This window comes from Parasteatoda tepidariorum, unplaced genomic scaffold, assembly GCF_043381705.1.
Source record: "Parasteatoda tepidariorum isolate YZ-2023 unplaced genomic scaffold, CAS_Ptep_4.0 HiC_scaffold_698, whole genome shotgun sequence".
NCBI classification, from domain to species: domain Eukaryota; kingdom Metazoa; phylum Arthropoda; class Arachnida; order Araneae; family Theridiidae; genus Parasteatoda; species Parasteatoda tepidariorum.
In genome coordinates this window covers 4,108-24,177 of record NW_027261886.1, presented here as the reverse complement: position 1 = coordinate 24,177, position 20,070 = coordinate 4,108, and the positions used below count along the sequence as shown (strand labels likewise).

The 20,070-nt window shown below is 38.3% G+C and overlaps 1 protein-coding gene across 1 annotated transcript; it reads right to left on the bottom strand.

Moving 5' to 3' along the window:
• Positions 1-1,539: 1,539 nt before the first annotated feature.
• On the bottom strand, positions 1,540-11,048 carry LOC107456757 (fibroin heavy chain). Its single transcript, XM_071176975.1, has 6 exons — positions 9,885-11,048; positions 8,049-9,788; positions 7,732-7,970; positions 7,353-7,587; positions 4,770-7,322; positions 1,540-2,102 (listed from the first exon to the last, which is right to left on the bottom strand). Exons 1-6 carry the CDS (start codon positions 10,996-10,998, stop codon positions 1,624-1,626), a joined length of 6,360 nt encoding a protein of 2,119 aa, XP_071033076.1. The 5' UTR covers positions 10,999-11,048; the 3' UTR covers positions 1,540-1,623.
• Between the last annotated feature and the right edge of the window lie 9,022 nt (positions 11,049-20,070).

Here is a 20,070-nt window from a genome sequence, read left to right as displayed (position 1 = left end):
ATTAGTGTCAGTAATAATATATCAATTTAAAATCAATAAGTATCTTTTCTCCAATATTTTTTCAATAATATTGAAGTATGTCAATTTGAAATGTTTGTTATGTCAATTAACAAATTACAAACACTAATTAAGCATCATTATCGTCATTGATAATATGACGATTTCTTACTGTTCTTCTAGTCAAATAAATAGATTAACTGTATTGCTTTTGCTTTCTAGAACAAAGCTTATTTCTTTTATTTCAATTTGCATATGTTATTTAAATTAATTAAGCATCGTTAGCTTTAATAATAATGTGGCGATTTTTTACGTTTCACCTAAACAATAAATACAACATTCCCGTTAATTTTGCCTTTAAATACATAAATATTTTAAATAAATAGTTTTTTAGAAAAATGTTTTAAAAAAAAATATAAATAAAAAAAATACGTGGTATCAGACAGCTTTAAAAGTATAAATTTGGTGACGTAGTCTTCGCGTATTACCACATCATGTTGCTCATTGAATTTATCTGACATAGCGGAAATAAAATAATGCAATATTTAAATACTTGCAATTAACTATTTTTTTTATCGATTAGAGCTATAAGCTAGACATAGCTTACCTGGTTCTTTCACTAAGTTTTTCAATTAATATAGCGAAAATAATTTTAATATTTTTAAATTTAATGTTATATGTTGTAATCTTCGGTGATCTTACATTATTGAAGGTAAGTAAATGTTGTTTTCTTGTGGTTCATCCCATTAGAATAAAGATAAAATGTTTTTAGCATCTCCTGGCATCATGCTATTGCTCACGACCGATTCATGATAGTTAAAATTTACCACTCTTAAGTGATTTTCTCGGGTACATATCCCTTTCGAGGGGTCGAAAAACACTTAATTCTAAATTATAGGTATTAAAACTGATTGGTGAAGTTTAGAAATCACTTAATATATCAATATGATATTTTATACCTATATTAAGATTATTTGGTACTTATTACATAACTCTTCAACATTACATATTTGTGAGTGGCAGCCAAACTAAAGCCGAATTTTTAAATAAAATTTATTAGAACTTCATAAGGATTTTGGAGAATGGCCATTTCTCCATCTGTCCTTAAAACGAATTTCTCATTAATCTTTCTTCCATGAACTTTGCCTTTTAGCACACGGCTTATTTTATATTATTTCAATGAATGCATATTACCAACATTAATTAAGCATCACTGTCGTCAATGATAGTAAGACGACTTCTAACGGTTCTTCGAGACAAATAAATATCTTTATTCCATTTCTTTAGAAGTTATACTTCTTATGCGACTTCCAACAAGGTTGCGTTAAGTTTATCCTCCTGTTTACTTTATGGTCTTGATACAAAATCAAAGGCAAAATTACATTTATATTTTATAAAACATAACGTATTCAAAATTATATTTTTAATAGAGTATAAAATCAACAGTTGGCAATTACTGTTTTGACTGAGCATTAGAAACAACTTAGTATTCTAAGACATTACAACTCCCAAGAAAAACAAAATAAAATAAAATAGAATCCATTTGTCTTTCAAAATATGCTTTTATTTCTTATCATTTGTGAAAACAAACATCTTCGAGATAGAAGTTATATTTTAAAAAGAAAATTAACCGAGAACAGCTCCGAAAGATTGACTTACAGCCGCAGCGGAATTACCAATAGAACTGAAGTCGATTTGACCAATATTGGAGGAACTCAATATGTGTATAAGGGTGGCCACCAGTTCCAGAAGAGCTTGTATAACTATATCAGCTTGAGATGCTCCGGCAGAAGAAGCGCTGACTTGTCCGACCAAGTTAGATACAACTGATTGCAAGGCACCAACATTCAATACCCCACCTGAAGCCAAACTGGAAGCAGCTGAACTGATTCTAGATTGAGATGCTCCAGAGTTAATTCGTGATACAGCGGAAGCACTAGATGCTGCACTAGCTCCTGCGGCACTTCCATATCCAGTTTGCACACCTTGGCTATAGCCTCCTGCAGCAGCCGAGGCGGCTGAACTGGAAGCAGCACCTCCTCCAGAAATGTAACTGGTTTGTACAGTTTGACCATAACCACCTGCTGCTGCACCTGCTCCAGCACCTAAAAGATCTTTTATTAGTTATGTTTATGCATTTATAAACTCTAAAATAAATAAATTTAAGTTTATCCATTTATTTGTATTTTTGTAGAAACCACCAATATTTTTAGGTAATACTTAACACTAGGTTTATGGGACGCGTCATTTTGACGCATTTCAAGTTTTGTAAGGAAAATTATAAAACCTGCTGGAATTTTTATTTCACCTCTTGTAATGACTTTTACCCATTCATCGAAGTAAGGCTATTGAAGGCTATTTTCTTCAAAAGCGTTGAAATATTGAAATTCTCTATGTGGCATTCCCATCTCTACGGATATGCGTCAATTTGACACGATCATAATTTAGACAAAATTTTGAGTAAACAAGCAATTATCACATCAATAATAAATAGGAATGTACCGACAATACTTCGATCTGATATCGTTTTCTCAAATGAAAAAAGCAATTAACAACTGCTGCCTATAATCAATAATAGAAAGAATAAACGCAAAATGTCAATTGATGTCAGAGTGTCAGATTTTGAAAGTGTCAGTTGCTTAGTTCGAGTATTGAAACATAAAATACAAGAATATTTCATAAATATAAATCTCATATCTTTATTTTTTTTATAGTATACAATTATATTGGTTTCTAAGTGAAAAGATGCCAACCTCTCCGGACATGCCAAAATAATTTTAAAAAAATGGTAAATAGCAACTAAGTAAATTTTGATAATTTAAAGTGGTGAATTATATCAGCTTACGAACTATTTAGAAATAGTGGTGGATAAAAATCTACTAAAATAAATTTATTAAATTAAGAATCAAAATTATATGTATTCTTTCATACGTCAAATTGACGCGTGTTCGTAGAGATAGGTATATAAGAAACGTCCGTAAGCCTAGTGATGTATTGGTTCATGCGTCAAATTGACGTGTGCTTGTAGAGATAGGTATATAAGAAATGTCCGTAAACCTAGTGTTAACTTGCAGATAGTTTTCCTTCTCTTTTGATGTTAACGTTCGCCTTCCAATGAGGCAGTTAACAAAGATATAAAAGAATGAAAATGATATCAGCTTTTACTTAAACCCGAAGGATACTCAGAAAAATGACATATCAGTATACAATCATTTCGGTTTCCAGCGCAGCAGCTGATATACATACAGCTACCGAGGTTTATCGTTTGCATACATCTGGAACACTGGAACATTCTACAAATTCAAAATCAGTGAACTACAACGATACAGGTGCTGCACACAGAAGACAAGATAGATTATCCGCAGCTTTAATAATTGCCACTATTATTTCATGACAGGCTATTTTTATTTAATTGTTCCTCTTGCGGTAAGTTGAATACATGGCCAATGAGGATAATATATCTGCGTATGTATCAATGTTTGCATCAGGATAATAAAGGCATCTGGATTCAACATCCATGAGAAAGATACATGAGTAAGGATTCATCAAATTCAAAACATTGATTTCCTTTTCAATTTTTTAAATCTGTGAGATTCCTATTCATTTCAAAAATTTTAAATTATGTATTAAATAACAACGCTCAAAGGTTTTTGATTAAAAGAAATGGATTTTTAACTTTATTCTAAATACAAAAAATTCCATAATTTATTACCTTTATTACTTACAACCGATTTAAAAATTGGACTTAATAGAGAATATAATTCACAATTTTCTGAAAAAAGGGAAAAATAGACTAATTTTCCTTTTAACTGAAAAGAATTATTTCTACATGTTTCCTTACAAATCTTGTCTTAGTTTGAAAACTCTGTTTAATGTTTGAACTTAGTTTCATGTTTGAACTTAACGACTCGACTGCGACTCGATTTCTTAAATGCTTCACTTCTCATATTTTAACAACAAGATTGCAACTTCATTTCTTAAATGTTTTGCTGCTTTTTTCTAAACAATTTGAATGCGATTCTATTTCTTAAATACTTCTTCTAAATGGAATAGTATACACAAAAGAGGAAAATATAATCGAAAGAGTAAGTGATCAGTAAAACCGGCCAACAAATACATTCGATAGCTGAGGACTGATAGTAACAGTTTGACTTCTTATGCATGTTTTAATTCATTTTAATTTATGAAACTGGATAAAAAAATATCCCAAACGTTAGCTCGATTCACGGTTTCGAATGAAAAAAACTATTAATTATAAATACTCCTATCAAAATAAATTTGAATGCAAGACTAAATGGCAAAACAAATTTGTGTAAACAAAGAAAAAATTAAGAAATGCGTATTCTTATTTTATTTAGACATTTCTTTTGCGCAGTCAGCTATGTGAGTTTAACATGAAAAGAAGAAAAGTTAGTCTACGAAACATTGATATTTGAGAATAATATATTTAATTCATAGAGTAAAAAGAGGAACAAAAAATTGAGATGCGAGTATTCATAAGGATCTCATATCTTAGAATATTTAAAATGGTATATTTAAAAATAGCATTAATACAAATGCAGATTCAAAAAAATATAAAGATCAAAAATTTTTAATTTCTTTGTGTATAGAAAGAAAAAAATCCTTGTAATATCCTAATACTATATAAAAATATCAAAACTTAAAATTTATAAAATGTCATATTTAAAAGTAATATTACAAATAATACAGTAAAAAAATATAAATTTAGATACTTCTTGAATTAATCGTCCAATTTTAATTAGAAAAATTACCTGCTGCAGCTCCGGCACCAGAACCATATCCTTGACCTGCTCCTTGTCCATAGCCTCCAGCAGATCCTGCTCCAGTTGCTGCTCCTGCACCGGCTCCTGATCCCGCACCAGCACCATATCCTTGACCTGCTCCTTGTCCATAACCTCCTGCTGCAGCAGCTGCTCCAGCACCGGCACCAGATCCTGCACCAGCACCATATCCTTGACCTGCTCCTTGTCCATAACCGCCCGCTGCTCCTGCTCCGGAAGCTGCTCCTGCACCGGCTCCAGAACCTGCACCATATCCTTGACCTGCTCCTTGTCCGTAACCACCCGCTGCTCCTGCTCCAGAACCTGCAGCGGAAGCTGCTCCTGCACCGGCTCCAGATCCTGCACCAGCACCATATCCTTGACCTGCTCCTTGTCCATAACCTCTAGCTGCTCCTGCACCTGCAGCGGCAGCTGCTCCTGCACCGGCTCCAGATCCTGCACCAGATCCATATCCTTGACCTGCTCCTTGTCCATAACCTCCTGCTGCTCCTGCTGCAGCAGCTGCTCCAGCACCGGCTCCAGATCCTGCACCAGTACCATATCCTTGACCTGCTCCTTGTCCATAACCACCTGCTGCTCCTGCTCCGGCACCTGCTGCGGAAGCTGCTCCTGCACCGGCTCCAGATCCTGCACCAGCACCATATCCTTGACCTGCTCCTCGTCCAAAACCACCCGCTGCTCCAGCTCCGGCACCTGCTGCGGAAGCTGCTCCTGCACCGGCTCCAGAACCTGCACCAGCACCATATCCTTGACCTGCTCCTTGTCCATAACCAGCACCTCTTCCTGCTCCGGCTCCTGATCCAGCACCTGCACCATATCCTTGACCTGCTCCTTGTCCATAGCCAGCACCACTTCCGGCCCCTGCACCTGCTCCAGCTGCTGCTGCTGCTCCTGCACCAGCACCAGATCCTGCTCCAGCTCCATATCCTTGACCAGCTCCTTGACCATAGCCAGCACCTCTTCCTGCTCCTGCTCCAGCTCCTGCACCAGCTCCAGATCCTGCAGCAGCTCCAGCACCAGATCCTGCTCCAGCTCCATAACCTTGACCAGCTCCTTGTCCATAGCCAGCACCACTTCCTGCTCCTGCACCAGCTCCAGCTGCTGCTCCTGCACCAGCTCCAGATCCTGCACCAGCACCATAACCTTGACCAGCACCTCTTCCTGCACCTGCTCCAGATCCTGCTCCAGCACCAGCACCAGATCCTGCTCCAGCTCCATATCCTTGACCAGCTCCCTGTCCAGAGCCAGCTCCTCTTCCTGCACCTGCTCCCGCTGCTGCTCCTGCACCAGCTCCAGATCCAGCGCCAGCACCATATCCTTGACCAGCTCCTTGTCCATAGCCAGCACCAGCTCCAGATCCTGCTCCGGCTCCAGATCCAGCACCTGCACCATATCCTTGACCTGCTCCTTGTCCATAGCCAGCACCACTTCCGGCCCCTGCACCAGATCCAGCTGCTGCTCCTGCACCAGCACCAGATCCTGTTCCAGCTCCATATCCTTGACCAGCTCCTTGTCCATAGCCAGCACCTCTTCCTGCACCAGCTCCAGCTCCTGCACCAGCTCCAGATCCTGCTGCCGCTCCAGCACCAGATCCTGCTCCAGATCCATATCCTTGACCAGCTCCTTGTCCATAGCCAGCACCACTTCCTGCTCCTGCACCTGCTGCTGCTCCTGCACCAGATCCTGCACCAGCAACATATCCTTGACCAGCTCCTTGTCCATAGCCAGCACCTCTTCCTGCACCAGCTCCAGCTCCTGCACCAGCTCCAGATCCTGCTGCCGCTCCAGCACCAGATCCTGCTCCAGATCCATATCCTTGACCAGCTCCTTGTCCATAGCCAGCACCACTTCCTGCTCCTGCACCTGCTGCTGCTCCTGCACCAGCTCCAGATCCTGCACCAGCACCATAACCTTGACCAGCACCTCTTCCTGCACCTGCTCCAGCACCAGCACCGGATCCTGCTCCAGCTCCATATCCTTGACCAGCTCCTTGTCCATAGCCAGCTCCACTTCCTGCACCTGCTCCCGCAGCTGCTCCTGCACCAGCTCCAGATCCAGCGCCAGCACCATATCCTTGACCAGCTCCTTGTCCATAGCCAGCTCCACTTCCTGCACCTGCTCCAGATCCTGCTGCAGCTCCAGCACCAGATCCTGCTCCAGCTCCATATCCTTGACCAGCTCCTTGTCCATAGCCAGCTCCACTTCCTGCACCTGCTCCTGCTGCTGCTCCTGCACCAGCTCCAGATCCAGCACCAGCTCCATATCCTTGACCAGCTCCTTGTCCATAACCAGCACCAGCTCCAGATCCTGCTCCGGCACCTGATCCAGCGCCTGCACCATATCCTTGACCTGCTCCTTGTCCATATCCAGCTCCACCTCCCGCACCTGCTCCAGATCCTCCAGCAGCTCCTGCACCAGCACCAGATCCTGAACCTGCTCCATATCCTTGACCTGCTCCTTGTCCGTAACCTCCTGCAGATCCTGCTCCTGCACCGGCTCCAGATCCTGCACCAGCACCAGATCCTCGACCAGCTCCTTGTCCATAGCCAGCACCACTTCCTGCTCCTGCACCGGCTCCAGATCCTGCTCCAGAACCATATCCTTGACCAGCTCCTTGTCCATAACCAGCTCCTCTTCCTGCACCTGCTCCTGCACCAGCTCCAGCTCCGGCTCCAGATCCTGCTCCAGCACCATATCCTTGACCTGCTCCTTGTCCATAACCACCAGCTGCTCCTGCTCCGGCGCCTGCTGCAGAAGTTGCTCCAGCACCAGCTCCAGATCCTGCTCCAGCGCCATATCCTTGACCTGATCCTTGTCCATAACCTCCTGCTGCTCCTGCTGCAGCTGCGGCTCCTGCACCAGCGCCAGATCCTGAACCTGCTCCATATCCTTGACCTGCTCCTTGTCCGTAACCTCCAGCAGATCCTGCTCCTGCTCCAGCTCCGGCTCCAGACCCTGCGCCAGCACCATATCCTTGACCTGATCCTTGTCCATAACCTCCTGCTGCTCCTGCACCTGCTCCAGATCCTGCTCCAGCACCATATCCTTGACCAGCTCCTTGTCCATAACCAGCACCGCCTCCTGCTCCAGATATTGCTCCTGCTCCCGCTCCAGATCCACCGGCAGCTCCTGCACCAGCGCCAGATCCTGAACCTGCTCCATATCCTTGACCTGCTCCTTGTCCGTAACCTCCTGCAGATCCTGCTCCTGCACCGACTCCAGATCCTGAACCAGCACCATATCCTTGACCTGCTCCTTGTCCATAGCCTCCAGCTGCTCCTGCTCCGGCTGCAGCTCCTGCACCGGCGCCTGATCCGCCACCAGCACCATATCCTTGAACTGCTCCTTGTCCATAACCTGCTGCTCCAGCTCCAGATCCTGCTCCAGCTCCATATCCTTGACCTGCTGCTTGTCCATAACCTCCTGCTCCTGCAGAGGCTGCAGCACTGCCTGCACTACCTGCTCTAGAAATTACATTTTCTGTTTGAGTAGTCGTAACTACATTTTGGATCTGTGAAATTTGGGATGATGATGCTCCACTGGCTGATGCAGTTCCAACTGAATATGCTCCAGCTGATCCAGAACCAGTACCGTAACCTTGTCCAGCTCCTTGTCCATAGCCAGCACCAGCTCCAGATCCTGCTCCGGCACCAGATCCAGCACCTGCACCATATCCTTGACCTGCTCCTTGTCCATAGCCAGCACCACTTCCTGCTCCTGCACCTGCTCCAGCTGCTGCTCCTGCACCAGCTCCAGATCCTGCGCCAGCACCATATCCTTGACCAGCTCCTTGTCCATAACCAGCACCTGCTCCAGATCCTGCTCCGGCTCCCGATCCAGCACCTGCACCATATCCTTGACCTGCTCCTTGTCCATAACCAGCACCTCTTCCTGCACCTGCTCCAGCTCCTGCACCTGCTCCTCCTGCAGCTGCTGCTCCCGCACCAGCACCGGATCCTGTACCAGCACCATATCCTTGACCAGCACCATATCCTTGACCAGCACCTGCTCCAGATCCTGCACCAGCTCCAGATCCAGCTCCGGCTCCAGATCCAGCACCTGCACCATATCCTTGACCTGATCCTTGTCCATACCCAGCACCACTTCCTGCTCCTGCACCTGCTCCAGCTGCGGCTCCTGCACTGGCCCCAGATCCGGAACCAGCACCATATCCTTGACCTGCTCCTTGTCCATATCCAGCTCCACTTCCTGCACCTGCTCCTGCTGCTGCTCCTGCACCAGCTCCAGATCCAGCGCCAGCACCATATCCTTGACCAGCTCCTTGTCCATAGCCAGCACCAGCTCCAGATCCTGCTCCTGCTCCAGATCCAGCACCTGCACCATATCCTTGACCTGCTCCTTGTCCATAGCCAGCACCACTTCCTGCTCCTGCTCCAGCTCCTGCACCAGCTCCAGATCCTGCTGCAGCTCCAGCACCAGATCCTGCTCCAGCTCCATATCCTTGACCAGCTCCTTGACCATAGCCTCCAGCTCCTCCTGCAATTGCTGCAGCTGCTGCTCCTGCACCAGCCCCTGATCCGGCACCAGCACCATATCCTTGGCCAGCTCCTTGTCCATAACCAGCACCTCCTCCTGCTCCAGCTCCTGCTCCTGCCCCAGATCCGGCACCAGCACCATATCCTTGACCAGCTCCTTGTCCATAACCAGCACCGCCTCCTGCACCTGCTCCAGATCCTCCAGCAGCTCCTGCACCAGCGCCAGATCCTGAGCCTGCTCCATATCCCTGACCAGCTCCTTGTCCGTAACCTCCTGCAGATCCTGCTCCTGATCCTGCACCAGCACCATATCCTTGACCTGCTCCTTGCCCATAGCCTCCAGCTGCTCCTGCTGCAGCTCCTGCACCGGCGCCTGATCCGGCAACAGCACCATATCCTTGGCCAGCTCCTTGTCCGTAACCAGCACCTCCACCTGCACCTGCTCCAGCTCCTGCTCCGGCTCCAGACCCTGCGCCAGCACCATATCCTTGACCTGATCCTTGTCCATAACCTCCTGCTGCTCCTGCACCTGCAGCAGCTGCGGCTCCTGCACCTGCTCCAGATCCTGCTCCCGCACCATATCCTTGACCAGCTCCTTGTCCATAACCAGCACCGCCTCCTGCTCCAGATCCTCCAGCAGCTCCTGCACCAGCGCCATATCCTGAACCTGCTCCATATCCTTGACCTGATCCTTGTCCGTAACCTCCTGCAGATCCTGCTCCTGCACCGGCTCCAGATCCTGCACCAGCACCATATCCTTGACCTGCTCCTTGTCCATAGCCTCCAGCTGCTCCTGCTCCGGCTGCAGCTCCCGCACCGGCGCCTGATCCGGCACCAGCACCATATCCTTGACCTGCTCCTTGTCCATAACCTGCTGCTGCTCCTGCTCCAGATCCTACTCCAGCGCCATATCCTTGACCTGCTGCTTGTCCATAACCTCCTGCAGAGGCTGCAGCACTGCCTGCACTACCTGCTCTGGAAATTACATTTTCTGTTTGAGTAGTCGTAACTACATTTTGGGTCTGTGAAATTTGGGATGATGCTGCTCCACTGGCTGATGCAGTTCCAACTGAATATGCTCCAGCTGATCCAGAATCAGTACCGTAACCTTGACCTGTTCCTTGACTGTAGCCTCCGGCTCCAGCCCCTGATCCAGATCCTGCACCATAACCTTGTCCTGCTCCTTGACCTGCTCCTTGACCATATCCTGCTGCTCCTGCACTCGCAGATGCTGCTGCTCCTGCGCTGGAGGACACTTCATTTTCTGCAGAAACTTGAGAAAACATTCTTACGAGACTTCCAATTTCGTTCAAAAAGGTCTGGTCAACTGCTCCAGTAGTTTGCAAGAAGGCTCCTCTTAATGCGTCTATGATTGCCTGGATCTTAACGCCATTGGGAACACCAATGTTTTCCGAAAAAGCTATTTCTGATACAGACGAAGCAAAGGCCATATTTAAAGCTTGCAATTTCGATCTTGAATTAGTAGGATTTCTTTCAATTGAGAGAATTATAGTGTCGCTAATTGAAGAAATGTCATCCATCTGAGATGAAGATAGAGTTCCAGATTGGGCCATGGCTGCGTTGAAGGCTCCAATGAAACCTTCCGCCAGCTGTGTGTTGTCCCATGGACTTGCAGCCTTCAGAGGTGATACACTCCAAAGGCAAAGAACAAGAAATAGAAGAGAAAATCGAGTAGGCAACATATTGATTATTAGTCAATCTTCAGCTGTTCTCAATCGAGTGATTTTGCTAGGCTGTTGGCTGTCTTTTTATACTGCTTTTTTCGTGACTTGTCGAAAAGGCAAGTCACGACAAAAAGGATTCCACCTGTTTTTTTATTGCGCAGTTGAACAAGACGCAGTTAAGTTCGTGATACTAAATGTTCCACCTGTTTTTCTAGAACGTAGGTTAGAAATTTTCACCTGTTCATGAATATGTAGTAATTCCTTGCTGCTTTTGCTTACTCAAATTTATTTAGCATTCCACATTTTTCCCGTTTAATTTTCTCATAAAATTTTCCTTACAATTACACCTTTACTCCTTTAATTACACCTTAATTAACCCTAATTAATTACACGTTTCTTAAATTGTGAAAAAAACATTTTTTTAAAAATTATTATTATTATAAATATTTTTTCGCTACCATTGCATATCAAATATTGACATTAAAGAAAAAGAAAATTCAAAACCAATTTTCATGCATTAAAATCATTTCAAGTTCGAAAGTATTAGCAAATTAGAATTATTTATAAACAGAAATCCTTCTTATCATTAGCAATCTATAGAGTAATTTATAAGAAAACTTTTGATGTAGTTGTCTATATTGAACAACGTTGATTTATTAGGATCTTGTAAGCTCCTACACAAAATAAGTTACACAAATGAATGAAAATTCCATAAATATTCTTCAATATTAGTATGCGATTGCATAGAAAACATAATTAGTGATAATAATTGTGAAATCAATTTAACAGTTCTAAAGATTAACAGGGCAATTTAACATTCAACACTAACAGTGCAAAGAGTCTTAACCAGGAAGCGTAAACAACAGCAGCTATAAAATAGTCAGAGTTGTAATCTCATTTATTTTCATGTTTAAACACGTCAAGTAATTAAAATGTACTAATCATAAATAATTTTTCGTTTTCTGCAGCAAAATTTTTAATTTTTTTATTTAATTAATTTTTATTTTTAATATGGATTTCTGCGGGACTTTTTTGAAAAATGTGGCAAAAATTACATTTACTTTTAAAATAGAAAACCCATTTTTTTAAAACTGTATGGATTTTACAAAATTTTACGCTCTTTTTATCAAAACAATTATATTTATTAATTATAAATTTTCATAATAAATTTTGAAATAAATTTTTTCACTCTAGGTGCTTATGTGTATTTTTAGACACTATAGTAGATAAAATATTTTTTAAATCCTCCCCCCTTATTGGAAGTTTGTAATATTTTTCGTTGTCATTAGGCAATAACATTAGACATAGAGCCTAGATACACAGTTGAGCTCACTAATAGCACGCATTTTTTTTTAAACTCGGATTTACTTTTAAATATTTATTACATTGCTAAATCCAAAGCAGTTCTCGAACAATTTGGAACCTGATATCTGAAAATAAGTCTATTACCGATGAAATTTAACAAATAGCTCGAAGTGGGAATTTTAACCATTAACTGAGCATTTTGGTAAGAATTACAAGCCACAGCAAACAGATGCAGAGATGCCGACTTGCACCGTTTCGTAAAATCCCATTTTCTACTGGTAACGAAATATAAGTTCTTTAGTTTATTATTTTTCATTATAATTAATTTTTCCACCACTACGTATCAGAAATTCTAAATATCGTACGAATACAATTTTATCTAGTGGTGTCATTCAGCCACCACACAGTCCGCTGAACACAAAAAGTTTTTACTACAACAGATAAAATCAAGATGGAAGCGATAGGGGCTGATGCTTGAACCAAGTGCCCAGTTAAGTCGAATAAAGAAGAAGTAGTGGTGACACTTTTAACCCTTTGACGGTTATGAACGAGTTCAGCTCGCAATCGAATCGTGCCTCATAATCCGCGCAAACAAGTTCCGCTCGGGAGCAAGATTTTGACCGTAATGGTTAGTAACGAGCACTACTCGCGTAGTAAAATTTTTCCCCAATGCCTGCTGACGGGCTGTGCTCGTTCACCATTATTATTCTGCATTGACTATGTTAAAAACGAAAAGTACGTAAAAACTGTTATTTATATGTACTACGAATACTTTAAGAAATTTTTAAAACACGTGAGGTGAGCTATCTACCGCATCCAGAGATGCCAACTTACTCCACTTTGTAAAATAGTATTTCCTAGTGATGGCGAAAGTCAAGTTACTTTCAGTTTAGCATTTCTCCTTTTAAGTAATTTTTTCACCAATAAATATCAAAAACTATAAGTAACATATAAAATTCACCGTTAAAACAACAATCTACTGGTTACTCTATTAAAAAGTAGGCGTATAACTGTCCTTCTCCAACGAAATTTACTACATAATTTGCTACCACTTTATTATAACAATTCCAGAAGACGGAGCAGTTGGCATCGCCAGAGAAGGGTGACATTTTCGGATGAACGGAGGTGGAAAACAGATGCCACTTTCGACTACTGTTTGCACGTAATACTGTGCGAATTAATGAAACGAAAACTGTTCATTTCCCTGACCGTCAAAGGGTTAAACAGTGGGCGTAAATATTCTTCAATTAATATGTTCAATTAATATGAATATGCGTAAATATATTCAATTTAGATGTCTATTTAGGTGAAACAGAGCGAAAAAAAATAAACAGACCAACTTGAAGGACTTTTGATCTAATGATCTGATCTGCACGTTCTAGGTAGATATGTACTTTATTTACGTCACACTAGAGCTGCACAATGGGCTATTGCTGACGGTCTGGGAAACATCCCTGAGGATGATCCAAAGACATACATTCGTAATTTTGATCCTCTGCAGAGGAGACGGCTATCCTGCTTTGGTAGCCAGACAACCTGTGTGCTAAGTCGAGCACTTAACGGTAGAACAGTTTAACGAGGACCGATACCGCTCACCCTCGGTCTCTACGCAGTCTGATCGAAGAAGTCGTTTCCCACTTACTGATCGCAGCCAGTGAGTTTAAGCCCAAAGTTTGAACCCCTTAAAGTTATTAATAATTTTCTGCGTACGTCGCCATATCTTGAGAAAATTTTAAGCGAATTGAAAAATTTTAGCACAAAATTATAAAATTCGCTTATCAAGGAGAGATTTTGTTTAAAAAATTAGTTTTAGAAAATAATCATTATTCTTAATTATTTTATTTACTAACAGTTTATAACATTTTGTATTATAAGGTATGCAATTTTTTTTATATCATTTTAAAAAATTTAATTTTACATGGCAAAATTCAAAATTTGGACGAAAAATACGACTCATTTGAAATTCGGTATAATTTTTAATATATATGAAATAATAAAAATGCAACATAAAAAATCGTTTACCACTTAAATCTGTTTACTCTATTAAACGAAAAATCCCTTATAGGAAAATAAATAGTAAAACAATAATAAATAAAAAAATTTACTAATTTTTAATCTTAATTTATAAAAACATCGAAAATAAAATTCTCTACAATTTTAAACGAACAAAATGGAATTATTTAAAACAATATTTTCAGAGAGTATGTATTTTTTGAAGTTTTATTAATTACAGTTGAATACAGAATGTTATGATTGATTTTTGTCTTGATGTAATTCGTTTGATATTGAATTATGCGTTTGATAAAACTAACGAAGTCTTATGTTAACAAATTTTGGGTAGCTTGAAAAATATGAGTTCCTAATGAATAATTAATTTAAAATCAAAAGATTAATTTTTGAAATAAAAAAGCGTCAATAAGATCGTAAAAAAATTGTAAAGATCTGTTATTGGCGTAATTCGAAAAAATCAGGCAGTCATTAAGGATTATAATTGACTGCAAATGGAAGCAATTGGTAATCAAAAAAGCTGATGCAACTTAAGCACTTAGGAATTCACAAAATAAACGAATTGTTTATTTGATAGAGAAAGTTTGTAATTAATTAGAAACGAAATGCTTCTTTTTTGCCTATCTTCTTTTTGAATATTTATGAAATTTTATAGGAACCATAATTCCGTTTCAATAAAATCTGCTGTGATTATTATTGAGATTTCGAACCGATCATTAAATTAATAAAAAAAATTTAAGGATTAATTATTTTTAAAAACTAGAGAATCATTAATGATTCTTGACTCCAAATAGAAGCAATTGTTAATTTAAGTTAACTAATGCAACTTAAACTCTTATGAACTCACGAAAATGAACGAAAAGTGTGCTTAATTAATAAAATTGATAATTAATTCGAAATGAAATGCTGCGCTTCTTTCTCTGTTTTCCATTTGAATATTTATGACGATTTCATGAGAAATATTATTCCGTTTCAGTTAAATCTGCATTGATTATCATTGAGATTGCGACCTGTCATCAGAAAAACACATTTAACGAGTTGCAGGTGTCACTTTTATCACCAAAACCGCAATAAAATCTATCGCTGTTGTCGATTTTATTGATGTATTTATCACGCTGGCTACTTTTATTGAAAATATTTTGTCAATTTTTCTCAGGTGCACATCGAAAGTTATGGATTTTTTCGAAAGCGTATGATGTTTCATTAATATTTAGTGTGGCTCATAAGATCATAAAGCAAGTTGAAATGCGATAAAAAGTGAATATCAATGGAAATATAAATTAATATATTCATGCAATCAGATAAAAAAATTGTTTTTCCTCATGGTTCTGTAGATTAAGCTGCTTTTTTATGTGTTCCTTGGGTAATTTATGAACACCCCGTAGAAATTCCATTTTTTTTCTGTCGCAAAAAAAAAGAGAGAAAAACATTTTCTTCATCCTACCTAAGCTATGAAAAATAACGCCAAAAAGCTTGTCTTTCAGACAGGTAAGTTTTCGTTCAAAACTACCAAGTAAGTTCTTCTGTAAGTAGTAATCAATTAATTTGATGTAAGTCGGGAAACTTTATATATTTAGCATAAAACGCGTGTTTAAGAAAATGGACATAGGTTAAAGAAGCGTGTTTGAGACATTGAACATGGCTCAAAATGCAGAGATATCAATTTACTTGGAGTAACGGATAATTATTTTCAGGGGGTTGTAATTTAATGTATGATTCTTGCCTTAGTAAATTCGATCTATGGACTTATTTCTCCCAACTACTAAATAAATCATAGGCTCTTGTGATACGCCATTTTGTTACAGTTAAGTCGTGTTGAGCCTTTAAAAAGAAGACAGGCAAAATTATCCGAAAATCTGCAAACTTTAATTTGAAATTCTCTACCGTTTTTTTCTAACAATTGATTAATAACTAATTCCTCGAGTAAGCCGTCTATTATTATTTCCATTATTTTAATTTCCTTATCCCCTTAACCGGTTAACGCCCAGCGTCATATATTTAGAACAGTTCCTTTTTTCAAAAACATTCATTGTGGTGAGAAACATTTTTCAGAATTTTCGCTTATCTGGGTGAATTTAAAGAATTTCAGATGCCACAATGATTTAGTTATTTCTGATTAGATCTCGAATTATAAGGAGCAAGTACTTTTTGATTTATCAAAGACTTTTCGCATGCCCTAACAGCAGAAAAAACAATTAATTTTGAAAATATATTATACCACTTTTTCCATAAAACCACTTATCATTTCAATTATATAAATTCGGGACAAAACGGGTTAACTTGTGCGCTCGAGTTAATTTCAGCGCGCCAAACAAATACCTGCCAACTTTTAATGCCTTCTATTATGATTTTTCCCAGTGGTATTAAAATGGATTAAAAATTTCAATTTTAAGCAAAAAAGTACATTGTATTTGAAAAAGCTTAAGCTGCGTAACCTGATAGCAACGCATATAGAATAGTGGTGATAATAACGTTTTAAGAATAGTGGTGATGAAAATCATTTAAAAATTTAGTTTATAAAAGAAAAAATAGTATATATTTACTACCACTTTAAATATAAAAATAAAATTTTACGCCAAATGCGTAAAAGTTAGCCAACTCTGCTCACTCGAGATAATAAGAGCGGCATTGTATTTCATGCTGCTAAAGTTTTCCACACTGGAATATAATCGAGAATTGAAAATTCTCGATCCTCATTATCACCTGAAATTATTTCTTAGTGAGCCTTTTTAAATTGTGACAAAATTAAGCGAGATTAAGTATGTTTCAGATTTTGATTCGCAACCGTTCGATAAAAAAAACAGCAGTTGAAGTCTGTGTTTAGTTTGTTTCGATTCCCAAAATTTCAAGACTTAGAAATTCGAAAATACGAAAGCGTGCAGAATAAAGTGCAAAGGGTAGGAAAGAGTAAAGACTTTTCAGCAATCGACGATTAGTTTGTGATCTTTGAACTCCGATTTCTCCTTCATAGGACATTCATAATTTTTAGCGCATATATAAATCATATTTTGGTTACCAAAAAAAAATAAAAACAAATATTTTGAAATTTAGGATATATTTTTGTGCGTTTAACTGAATTTATTTCAATTATGTCAGTATTAAACTTTATAAAAATTCAAGAATCGAGTGATCTGGGTTGATTTGATGAATCATGAAGTTAATAGAAAACAATAGTTTTGAAAATAAAATTTGAAAAGTTAAATTTTTTGCAGATTTGTTTGCATTCATTTACGATAGTACGTGACAGAATTCGTAATGTAGCAAAATCAATTTCTGAAAAATAATTTTAAACCATAAAAATAAAGGCATAATCACAGTGACTCGTGCTGTTTGTTTAAAAAAATGAAAAACAAAAAGATAAATAAAAAAGAAACTTGAAAGTACATTGCTTGATTTCTTAGTATGTGATACACTATAAGTAGATATATTTTTTACTTTCGCAGTTGTCCTCTCCATTTTTTGTGAAATTAATTTTAAATTCCAATATTTAACCGTACCGTTTATCTTCACTATTCTAACATGTCTATCTATTTTTGTTACCCATTTTCGTCAGTTGAAATCTATTATCGTTAACAATAACAATTCTTTCATCTGAGTTTAATCATTTTCAAATTGATATTATATTAACATTCAAGAATTCCAAAAATAATTAGATTCTCGTAAATTTATTCACTACGATAAAAATTTCTAAGATATCGACAATATCATTTTTTCCCTCATCCATGATGGAGCAACCACGTTGAATTTAGAAAATCTGAATCAGCGACCACTCAAATCTATAAACACATAGTTTATCCAACAAATAATTTTTTAAACCACTTGGAAAGCTTTTTTTTCCAATTCAAACGATTCAAAATAACTTTAAATTCTGGAGGAGAAAAGAAAAGTGTACTATAAGAGCTATGAAAAAATTTAACATTCGATAACTTCAACTTATACGAGAACTAGTAATTTTTAAACTTGTGGTAAAAAAAATCTTTACTGGGCACTCTGCAGCTCACAGAAATGAAAATATAGAGAAAAACATTTGGCGTGCTGAAACAGAATTTTTTTTTTCTTCATGAATGTAACAAGTATTTCCGAAATTCTATTTTTTTCGAAAGTTATTTAAAATCAGAGCTCTCTTTACTAATTTTTCTAACTTTTTTTCTTTTGCATTAAAATGACCGTGATATCGCCCTGCCTACTTTTTACGCATTTGAGAAAATATTCTTCTAGTGGGAGTTAAGATTTATTGATTTATTCTTTCATAACTTTGAATTAAAGTCATTTCTTAAACAACCACTTCAAAAAGAATATTTTTTAAACTACTACAACAAAAAAGATATTCTTTTCCATGAATGTAGCAAGTATTTCCGAAATTTTAATTTTTTCGAAAGTTACTTAACCCTTTCGCGCCGACTGTCACAAATACGTGACAGCATAAAACCATATCAATCAGGGTAAAAATATCAAACTGGTAATCAAAGTATTTCTTTAGCAGTTTATTTGAGGGCGGAGTTATAATTAATTGATTTATTTAATTCACCATTACTTTGTGCAAAATAAAACTATTTAGTTATACCTTGAATTAACATTGATTATATATATGATTAAACTAACAATAATTAAAGTAAAAGCAAAGTAAGTCTGTCAAATTAGAAGCGACTACATTTAATTTACCGTTTTTTATTTAATTACAATTTGATTCTGATTTTGTACGAATGCTTTTCTGAATCACCCGTCCCCAAGGGGTTAAAACCGGAGCTCTCTTTACTGATTTTTCTGACTTTTTTGATGCACTAAAATAACTTTGAATCCACATTGAAACATTACGCCCTATCTACTTTTTACGCGTTTTGGACAAGTTTTATCCTTCAATCCTTCTTTCATTAATTTGATTTAAAGTCGTTTCTTAAACCACTACTTCAAAAAGATTATTTTTTAAACTACTGGTACAAGAGATATTTTTTCCGATGAATGTAACAAGTATTTCCGAAATTCTAATTTTTTCGAAGTTATTTAAAATCAGAGCTGTCTTTACTGATTTTTCTGACTTTTTTTTTGCACTAAAATGACTTTGAATTCACATTGAAACATTACGCCCTATCTACTTTTTACGCGTTTTGGACAAGTTTTATCCTTCAATGTATTATTCTTTCATTAATTTGATTTAAAGTCGTTTCTTAAACCACTATTTCAAAAAGATTATTTTTTAAACTACTGGTACAAAAGAGATATTTTTTCCGATGAATGTAACAAGTATTTCCGAAATTCTAATTTTTTCGAAGTTATTTAAAATCAGAGTTCTCTTTACTGATTTCTCTAACTTTTTGTTTGCGCTAAAATGACTTTGAATCTAAACGTTCCGAACTATCTACTTTTTACGAGTTTTGGAAAAGTTTCTTCTAGTGGGAGTTAAGTTTATCCTTCAATGTTTTATTCTTTAATTAATTTGATTAAAAGTCATTTCTTAAACCACTACTTCAAAAAGATTATTTTTTAAACTACTACTACAAACGAGATATTTCTTTCCCATCAATGTAACAAGTATTTCCGCAATTCTAATTTTTGTCGAAAGATACTTAAAATCAGAGCTCTCTTTACTGATTTGTCTAACTTTTTTTTTGCACTAAAGTGACTTTGAATCTAAACGTTCCGAACTATCTACTTTTTAAGCGTTTTGGAGAAGTTTCTTCTAGTGGGAGTTAAGGTTATCCTTCAATGTTTTATTCTTACATTAATTTGATTTAAAGTCATTTCTTAAACCACTACTTCAAAAAGATTATTTTTTAAACT